The 10,000-nt window shown below is 54.8% G+C and overlaps 2 protein-coding genes across 7 annotated transcripts in view; both read left to right on the top strand.

The window, feature by feature from the left end:
• LOC126575642 (plexin-B) overlaps nucleotides 1–247 on the top strand; it is a 10,781-nt gene extending 10,534 nt beyond the window's left edge. Inside the window, exon 11 of the mRNA XM_050236444.1 lies at nucleotides 1–247. This exon is cut by the window's left edge and continues 1,448 nt beyond it. The gene's annotated coding sequence lies outside the window, so the exon portion shown is untranslated.
• A 566-nt stretch (nucleotides 248–813) lies between these two features.
• The window catches only part of LOC126578527 (unconventional myosin-XVIIIa), a 27,900-nt gene continuing 18,713 nt past the window's right edge, over nucleotides 814–10,000 (top strand). For 3 of the 6 annotated variants that reach the window (XM_050241182.1, XM_050241181.1, XM_050241177.1), the window contains exons 1-4: nucleotides 814–1,031; nucleotides 3,050–3,526; nucleotides 3,600–7,301; nucleotides 7,380–7,622. In XM_050241182.1, coding sequence (XP_050097139.1) covers nucleotides 3,176–3,526; nucleotides 3,600–7,301; nucleotides 7,380–7,622 — 4,296 coding nt within the window. In that variant the 5' untranslated portion in view covers nucleotides 814–1,031; nucleotides 3,050–3,175. Of the gene's footprint in view, nucleotides 1,032–1,140; nucleotides 1,350–1,676; nucleotides 1,753–3,049; nucleotides 3,527–3,599; nucleotides 7,302–7,379; nucleotides 7,623–10,000 lie in introns of those variants that run through there. The other 3 variants (XM_050241180.1, XM_050241178.1, XM_050241179.1) reach the window with 3 other exon arrangements.

The raw sequence follows: 10,000 nt of genomic DNA, 5'->3' as shown, positions 1-10,000 counted from the left end.
GTGCCGAAGAAAGAGGCAGAAGGGCGAAGGGTAAAAGAAACACACTAACTTGGAAAGACAAGAGAAAATGTGACTGATTGAATTAATATACAACAAAACGAGGAAACAAAAAACAAAACACAAGGGCAGAGGGCGGCAAAATGTGGTGTGTGGGCAGAGGAGGAAAGCCGAGGGAAGGCAAAATGGTCGAAGAACCAGAGAAAAAGGGGAAAGCAGCAACAAAAGAACACTGTGTTGTAAATAAATCAATTCCGTCTGATGATGAATATGAAAGTGATAAAAGCAGAAGCGTGCAGTTACTAGGGCGTGCTGTATTCTTCTTCCTGCCGAAATGGTCCAGTCCACGATCTGTGAAAGATTGTGTTCGAGGTGAGTAAATTTTGTTAACAAACAGGCGGTTCGTTCGTCCTTATTATGCAAAAAAAAGCTGATTTTCTCGAGGACTTAGACGCCTCTATGAAGCCTTATTGTTTCAGTTCTTACAGAACCAATGTCGCTGCTTCTTCTGCTGAAGTGTATTGAATGTTATTTAATGCTTTATTTTTTTCCCAGTCCTTTTATACTTCAAAGCAATAACAATGTTCGACTTTTATTATTTCACAATAGCCTTCAGCTTGTGTCTCGAAGGTCCTGTTTGAGCAACCGTTGCTTAAGCAGAATGTGCCAACATTTTCCTTGACGTTATCCAGCCGCTTACCGAACCCTCTCTTGTCGGCTGGGTGGTGGCTTTTACCCAGATAGCCAACCTCCGTTTGAAATGAACACCTCGATGAAGCAGCGAAGAAGAGGAAGCGAGGAATAAGAAGAAAACTGATTTGTTTGGTTTTTGGAGGGCTGTTTGCAACGCGGCGAGTTTTCGGAAAAACGAGTCGGAAAAACGGTGGTTCGGTAATGTGGGTGATTCTTGTGCTCTTCTGTGCCGTGTCCGTCGCTTAATCACAGCAGGCCAGGTTTTGCTGGAGCCCTGGATTTACAGAAACGGCCGTTCAATCTCGTAGTCATCCACCGCGCCAAGGGGTCCAGAAAAACGGGTTAGTTGTTTGTCACAAAAACCGAGGAATTCGAGGGGGGAGGCTGGAAACGGTGGGATACTAGAAGGCTGACACGCGCTGGAGAAGAGAGCAGATTATTGAAGTGGAGTGTGGCGCTGGCGGTTGGTTTAGGTCGTCGTCGTCGTGGAGTGCTGCTTTTCCATTCCGTGGTTCCTCGCTCGCCAGCATCATCATCGCCATCATCATCAGCAGCAGCAGCAGACGACAATCCACGGCCTACTCACGGGCTGCCGTTCGCTTTTGGGCGTTTTGCATTCTGTGCTGGAACCGGAGCGAACCAGCCAGAAGAGAGGAGAGGTTCGTGAACTACTTTTCCTACTACTACGCGGCGTTGGCCCCCATCATCATCATCATCATCGTGTAGGCCGTGTTTTGTGCGTGCGTACCGCGTGTGTTTGTGTTCTACGGCGGATGCCTTGTCATCCAGCCAGCCAGCCAGCTAGCGCGACACGGCCCCGCAAGAACAACCTCTAGAGAGGCGCTCCAGGTGTGCGTGGATGAGAAAGTTGTGGCCCGGGCGGATCCAAGAATAGTGCGGTGGGGAAGGAAAGCGGATCCGACATCTGCATTCTTGTGCGTACGGATTGTTTACAGTTAGCGGGCGCGTTCTCCGAAAGCGTAGTGAGTCTGAGCGTGCGTGCGAGGTGAAGACGTCACTCCAGAACCAGATGAAAAATGGATCATTAAGCGGAAGCGGGTGGTAATGAGAGACACCAAGCATCACGGTGGATAAAGGGTGTATCGACCGTGGCGATGACATCGGCCAGTCTCTGTCTGTCTGGAAGCGAGAGAACGCTTTGAAACTCCACACCCTTTTTTTAAAGGGGGACACGATACGGCCTAGTACCGGGTGGTAGGAGAAAATGCCTGGGAAGTGAAGTCAATACACCATCAGCTTGCGGTCAGCAGCAGCAGCAGGATTGATGAAGAGACCGCGAAATACGTGCTGCTACGCTTGGTTGGTGGGATGGATTAGTAGTGTTTCACCTAGAAGCTGCTGCTAACCAGCGCACACATCGACAACAACAACAACACCAACAACCGCGGCCATCATCATGTTGTGGCGTGTAGTGACCGAGAAGAAAGAAAGTTGGGTCTCCATTTCCCTACCGAGCGCTCTAGCTAGCTCCCCATCGGAAAGGAAAGCTCTGCGTTGCGTCTCACCGTAAACACATAGCAGGCTAGCTGGCTGGCTAGCTGGCTGGCTGCCTATTACCAAAAGACACGGAGATTACTAGATCCACCGTGCGACCAAAGGTGGCGGTGACGGTGATGGTTGCGGTGTTGCTGGTTCCTGGGGCGTAAGATCGATTTCTTCCCCCCCCCCGCTTGGCAATCGATTTGACGCGGTCAAAAAGCGGTTGATTCATCGAGACCACCAGCCCCGGGTTGCGAGAAGGAATTCCACCTTTTCCACCCAACCCAGCATTATTTCGACACAAAATCACCGCGCAAAACGACACGGAAGGGAGCTTATTTATCATCTACGTTGCGCTCTCACTCCGTCGCTGGGTTTATCGTGTGATAAAAAAGTGTGTGATAAGGGCAAGAAAAAGACAAGATAGAGAAAAAAAACACATACATGTTTTCAGCCCTCTCTCTCCTACAATCGCGCGTTTCGGTGTGTGGTGACAAACGGCAGAGCTCTGGGCCAGGGCCGAAGCAACGACCAACGAGAGGGGGTGAAGATAACGGGATATGGTTCTACATTCGCCGCGCCCTGTCTGGCTTTCGCATTTCCGTGCTAGCATCTCTTGTGCGACGTTTCGAGTGTCGTTACACACGCACGCACACGGCCAGGAATGTCGAGTGAGCCTGGGTGGATGGGGGAACACTTTGGCCTCCTCCTCCTCCTCCGGGTTGGCGTTTTGCTCCGCTTTGCGCTTCCAATTCGGGGGTTTGCCGCGAGTCCACTTTGTTCGCTTCGTGTGTTCGTCGTGGGTTATATGCAAAGTTCTGAAATTTTTTAATCATTTTTTTGTGTCTGCTTCTTCCAGAGAGGACCTTTTGGGACACTCGACCACCGGCTGGCGGCAAGACGAACGTAAAAGAATAACCAGCCAACGAGTGGTGTGTGCCTGAGTGTGTCTTTCGTTAAAAAGTGTTGATTCGCTGCGTTAGAAATGTTTAATTTTATGAAGAAAGGTGTGGTAGGGGTAGGAGGTAGTAGTAGCAGCAGTGGTAGCAGTGGCGGTAGTAACAGTAATGGTGGTGCCACTGGTCTAGGAGGCACCGGTAGTGGAAGCAATAGTACCGCACTATCACCTTCCTCCGGTTCTGGAGGAGGTTTCGCTCATTCGATCCTCGGTGGCAGTAGCGATGGTAGCGAGGAAAAGGATCGCCGGAAGAAGGACAAGAAGGCGCGGAAAGAAAGTGGCAAACAGTTGCTGCTCGGTGTCGTAGGTGGCGGTTCCAGTACGACCGGTGGCCATTCGAGCAGTATGAGCGCAGAAGAACTGCTGCGACTGGATGAGGTACCATGATTCCCCCTCGCCGAGGGCGCTTTCCGGATTAAAAAAAACTTACATTTCCGCATCTCAATTGCAGGTTCGTCGCTCGCTCAAGATCCGTGGCCGACGGAAAGAGAAGGAAAAGCTACCGAGTGGCATTACGGCCGATTACAGTGCCTCGTTCTTCGCCCAGCTCGACGTGGACCATCGCGAGTTGGATCGTGGCACGGAGGAGGTACTGGCCGTCGCCAACACGACGACCTACATCGATCGAAATGGTGAAATGGTGGAACGGGTATCATTCAGTAGCACCACGACCACCCACCAACCGCCCACGTCACCGTACTCCGATGGAGGATACTCGCCGGACCATCACTATCACCAGCAACAGCACCAGTCGTCGCATCAGCTGCAGCAGCAGCAGCACTCCACAAAACATCAAACGTTGCCTGGAGCGGGCGGAAAGGGAGGTTCATTCCCTCCGGTGCCACCGAGACCGCCGAAGCGAGGAATCCTAAAAGGATCGCGCGTTAACTTAGCGACCGACGGTGGAGGTGGCACAGCTTCACCATCGTCCGCTGCCTCCCCGAATGCATCCGCCAATCATCACGGGCTAGCGGGGGCTTCGGCAGCGTTACTGCATCTCCTGGCATCACCGTCGCCGAGTGCGGACAGTCTCACCGATACGACAACGACCACGACCAACTCTTCCTTCGCTACGCCACCGTTTTCGCTCAGCCCGGTCGGTGAATCGCAAGGCTACGATGGGCGCATCGGCCGTGTTTTCCCCTTTGATGAACCAACTGGCAGCGGTGGTGGTGGTGGGGTTGGTGGTTCTCCTGCGGCACTTTCACTACCACCACTCCATCTGCAGCCCCTTCCTCCGCCCCGTACGCTCACCATTCAGCGTCAGAAAGCACCTCGGAACGATTTCGGATTCAGTCTCCGGAAGGCGTTCGTTCTGGATCGATCCGGAAGTGGTGCCGGCCTTGGTTACGTACCGACAACGAAAGGATCCCGGCTTCGAGCGATCATCTTTGCGGAACCGAGCTCAACGGCCACAGTACAGACGGGTCTGTTGCCCGGTGATCGTCTGCTCGAAGTGAACGGTCAACCGGTGGAAGAGCTGAGCCGAGAGGCGATCATTGAGATGATCCGCAGCAGCGGAGAAGCGGTCACGGTGAAGGTACAGCCGATCGCGGAGCTGATCGAACTGTCCCGGCGCTTCGTTACCGTCAGTGGATCGGCCAGCGTCGGAGATTGTAGCACGTTGAAGCGTAGCGCCAGTCGTCGCTTTCTGCACAAACCGTCTCCACTCTTCGGTGGATCGCTTCTTTCCGGAGAGGGTTCTGGCCCCATCAGCAGCGGAGGTGGGCCCGTCGGTCGTGTATGGTTACTCCATCGGGGCGGATTTACGGCCGCTCTGCGCCAGCAACTGTCACCGTCGACCGTACCGATGCCTTCCCATCATGCCCAGGGTGGAAAGGTGTGGATCCGTCTGGAAGGTGGTACCGGTGAGGAGCTGTTGATCGATGAGGACGATCTGGAGGTGGCCAATGCACCAGCTTACGATCTCGTCGAGGATCTGTGTCATTTGGCGCACCTAAACGAATCATCGGCACTGCACGTGCTTCGGCAGCGGTACGCAAACAACTTGATCCACACCCGTGCCGGTCCCGTTCTGCTGATCATCAATCCGATGGCACCACTTGCGCTCTACTCCGAGAAAGTGGCATCGATGTTCCGGGGCTGCAAAGCGGAAGATGATATGCCACCGCACATCTTCTCGCAGGCACAGACAGCGTACAGGGCCGCGCTCGAGACACGGCGCGATCAAAGCATCATCTTTATGGGGCGCTCCGGTTCAGGAAAAACCACCAACTTCAAGCATGCGTTGTACTACCTTACGCTGGCTACCGCCGCTGGAGGAAATAACACCGGGCGCCCACTAACAGTGGAGAAAGTGAGTGCCATCGGTACGATCCTTGATGCGTTCGGTAACGAGCGAACGGCACTCTGCGGTAATGCGACCAAGTTTACGCAGATCTTCGCCCTGGACTTTGACCATGCCGGTCAGCTGGTGGCCGGTTCGATCCAAGTGCTACCCATCGATCGTATGCGACCGTCGGGTGTCGCTAGTGGAGCGGCTGGTAGTGCACCGCGCTGGAGCTTCCTCGCCGGGGTGGATGTTGGTGCACTGCGGAAAGAACTGTTACTGGAACCTGCCCTTACGGGGGGTGTTGGTAGTGGTGTTGCTGGCGTTGGAAGTGCTTCCGCTGCCATGGTGCAACAACAGGAAACGGCCGACTATCAGCGACTGTGCCAAGCGTTCCGTACGCTCAACGTCGATCCGGTGGCCGTTCGGGGCGTATGGTTCGTCCTGGCCGCCATCTATCATCTAACACAATCCGGCGCGGTTATGGTCGCTGGTCGGGTACAGTTCGTGAATCCACGGGCAGCCCAGAAAGCGGCCTCACTGCTCGGTGTTCCGATCGATGAGCTGCTTGGTTACATATGGCCCGAGGTAGCCAACGGTGGTGCCAATGGCACATCGGGTACTGGTGGTAGCCCATCCGGTGTTAGTGGCGGTGCTGGTGGTCAATCGAAAGCCGGTGCCACATCGGCAGCCGTGGCCGAAGCACTGAACGCGTTCTGTGAGGCACTGTACACCGAGCTGTTCTACACGATCGTCGGACTGATCAATAAGTCCATCATGGCCGCTACACCACACCAGACGATCGGTTCCGTGCTGCTGGTCGATGTGCCCGGTTTCCAGAATGTGGCCAGCGTTGGAAGTGGGGCCGGGTCCGGTATAAGCACGCTCTCCGATCTACGGTTCAACTATCTGCACGAGCGGTTGCAGCTGCTGTTCCATAACGCGATGTTGGTGCAACCGCGCCACCGTTACGCTCAGGAGATGGTGACGGTCGATGAGTCGCTCGGGCTGACGGAGGGAAGCGGTGGTGGTGCCGGTGGTTCCGGACCCGGTTCGGCCGGTGGTGGACCCGCACCGATGGTTGCGCTGCTCGATAAGATCCCCCAGAACCACGAACCGCGTAAAGGGCTGCTGTGGATGTTGGATGAGGAGCAGATGCTACTGGGAAGCTCCGCGGCACTGCATTCGGTCGGCAAAACCAACAACAGCAGCATTTCCGATGAGCTGGAAGATGATCCCGCCCACGATCGTGATGCACGGTTCATGGAACGCCTCTTCGCAGCGTACGGTGATCGGGAATCACGCGAAACGTTGCTACTCCGTGCGAGCGTTCCAACTGGGTCGTGCGATGTGGTGCTGCAGCATCTTCTCGGCACCAATCCGGTCCTTTACTCGGTGTCGAGCTGGCTGAAGGAAGCGGCCGCACAAGCCCTCTACCTACCGCAGCGTGCCCTCAACTGTCTGCGCGACAGTGGAAAGCCGGAAGTAAGTGGCCTGTTCGTGGGGACGCTCGGTGGTGCGATGGAATCGTCGTACGCCTGGGGTGGCTCATCGCAGCAGCTCCAGCAGCAGTCACTGCGCCGTATGAGTAGCATCCGCCGGACGACCTACACCGGCAGTGGTTTCCCCAAGCGGAACGGTGTGGTGGTGCAGGTGAAGTACACCGTCGATTGTCTCATCGATACGTTGCGCCGCACCGGTATGCACTTTGTGTACTGCTACCTACCGCAGCACAACGGTGGCATCGCATTCGCTTCAGGCATCGAGCCACCCACAGGCACAGGCGCCGGCAACAGCATCACCGGAAGCGAGTTCACCAGAGCAGATGAAGACATCATTAACATTCCATTGCTGCGTAGCCAGGTAAAAGGGTGGCACGTGTTTGATTGTTGAATCGAATCGAATGATCGAACGTGTTTGTCTCTCTCTCCTCCTGTCCAGTTCCGCGGATCGCAAATGCTCGACTTTGCGCGTCTGTACCGCTTGGGCTTCCCAATCAGTGTGCCGCTCGGTGAGTTTGTCATTCGTTTCGGACTGCTAGCGGAAGGAGCTACCGGCGCCAGTGGTGGCCCAGCTGGTGAACCCACCGGTAACGGCGGAGGAGCCGGTGAAGCGGCAACAGTCGACAGTATCCTTAGCAACTGCGAGGTGGATTCATCCGTCTATCGGATTGGCACAAGTCTGGTAAGTTGAAAACAGAAAAAAAGATATTTTTAATGAAACGATAATGGCTCTACTCGAACACTCACCTGAATACTCTGCACGCGCTTCGCGCAATGGTTGCTTTTCCACCTGCGTGTCTATTCTCGTGTGCGCATACAGCCTCCTGCGCTTCTCTGCGGGCTCGGCCGTGGATCACTTTCTATGCCGTATACGTGCACTGCTCGAAAGAAGAGGAGGCTGTGCTGCTCGATCGGAATGCATCGCATCTCGATCGGCGGGAGATCACTCGATCTCCTCTCGCGCTTTCACTTCAACTCCCTTCTGTTGGGTTCCACGCCACCAACACCAACACACAGACACGTGCGCGGTGGAAGGTGTGTGGGCCTGGCACGCGTGGTAGCCCAATTGGCATTCAAAGAGCGTGCATACGATGTGTTGTGTTGGACGCTAGGAAAGGGTTATACGAACGAACCCAACGAGAGAGAGACCCCGCGGGCCGTACGCGCCCGGAACGCAACGTCACCGTTCGCAACTGTGTGCGTCGTCACTGGAATGGAGATAAAGCAAGATAGCAGAACATACCCATCTCGACGCGGATCGCGCACACAGCGCCGTCGTTCCTCTTCTTCTTCTTCTTCTTCTTCGTGGTCGATCGCCTCTTGGTGGGCTCTGAGAACGGATCGGGTATAGGCACCGCGCACCATTGTGGCCATGATCGATCGCGGGTGCGCGCGCGTTCGCCCCTGGAGAGTCCAATTCCGGAGAGTCAGCATTATTCGTTCGCATACGTTCGCACCGTTCGCGTCCGGTTCGGTACGCTTTCCGCTGGTCCTTTTCTTGTGTGCAGGTGAAGTGACACGACGCTGGGGTGGTTGCTAGCTCCGAAGAAGAAGAAGAAGAAGCAGGTAGCCCAGAGAGCAGCGCAAGTGGATGCGTTTTTTGGTCATCGTTGCATCGTGTCCGCAGTTGCCGGAGTCGAAGGTCTCAGCGATCGCAACGATATTGGGATTCCGTTCAGTGTGCTTTCGTGTTCAACTTCCTTTTTCGAGTGCGCGACAGCTTGCTCACTTGTTGCCCTTTTTAGAGAGGCTGTCTGTCCGTCCCCCGGGCGTATGAGTTAGTTAGTGAAGCCACCGGCTTTACCGTTGCATAGTGCATTGCATCCGGAAGCTGCGCTCCGATGGTTGATACCACCTGCCAGTGATTGTCGCTTCACTTTCATTCCCGCCGGTGATCGGTTGAGGTCTGTGTCCGTGCTAATCGTGCCCCTGTCCAAGTTGGTGCAGTGAGTTTTCTCGGTTCCAGCTTGGTTTTCTGTTCTTCAAGAACCACTTTACTTTGATCCACATCATGCCACTGCCTCCTTGGACTAATCCATTGCATCAGCAGCAAGTACAACAAGAAGAGGAAAAAGGAAGCGATCCTTTTTCAAGCGTATGATGTGTGCGTGCGTGCGTGCGTGCTCACTCAGGGTTACACCGATCAGTACTGTCCTTCGAGAGCCACCGAGCGCGCCCGATAGCAGCGAGTATGTTGTTTGTGCTTTCTCTCACTGGCCCCTCCAAAATTTCCTTCTCCCAGGCAGCGCAACACAGCGCAGCCACGCGGTGTGGACGGGGAAGTGTGGAATGGAAAGAGAAAAGCGTGAAAGCGTGATCCAAAGCCGATGCCACCGAGGTTTCTCTGATTTTCCTCCGTGTTTCCTCCGGTGTTGAAGAGTGAAACCGAGCGGTGTGTTCGTTTGTGGTGGTGGTCTTGCGGGGGGGGGGGGGGGGGGGGGAAACAGTGCCTGACGAGGGACCATATTTTGGTCCGCTGTTCCGTCGGTCGTCGGTTGCCTATCGCTATCGGTCGGCTGCTGGTAACTGTTTCGCCAGATTTGGCCCTGTTTTCCCTTTGCGAAAAGAAAGAAAAACCTCGCTCGAGATCACACCAAATCGCGATGGTTGTATGTGTGTGCGACAACGAGTGACTGCGGAGCCCAGACCGGGGATGGTGGAGGTAATGGAGAATGATGAACATTAATGGGTTTTCATTGCGGGGAAAGATGGAATGGTGAGCTGCAGGGGCAACGGTGGCGCCTATGCTGCAATGTGAGCGAGCGCGAACGGATGTGTGGTGTGGTGCCGAGAGGATGATGATGATCATCATGATGGTGGTGAGGATGATGAGCGTGATGATCTTAATAATAGTGGGTGTATTTGGGAGCGGGAAAGCTCATAAAACGTTCCGATCTATCCGTTCCGTTGCGTTTTCGGTTGGCGAGATTAGTTATTAGCCGTTCGTGTGGAACGCAGCACCAGAAGGAGTGGAGCTGCGGCAGGAAAACAGTGAAGGGGCAGTGGCTTCAGTAGGCGAACGAAAGTGTATATCGATCAGAGTAACCATTGGGCAAGGAG

The sequence above is a fragment of the Anopheles aquasalis genome, chromosome 3 (assembly GCF_943734665.1).
Source record: "Anopheles aquasalis chromosome 3, idAnoAquaMG_Q_19, whole genome shotgun sequence".
NCBI classification, from domain to species: Eukaryota; Metazoa; Arthropoda; class Insecta; order Diptera; family Culicidae; genus Anopheles; species Anopheles aquasalis.
Note: the sequence above shows the minus strand (reverse complement) of the source record. Positions and strands in the feature narration are given on the sequence as shown.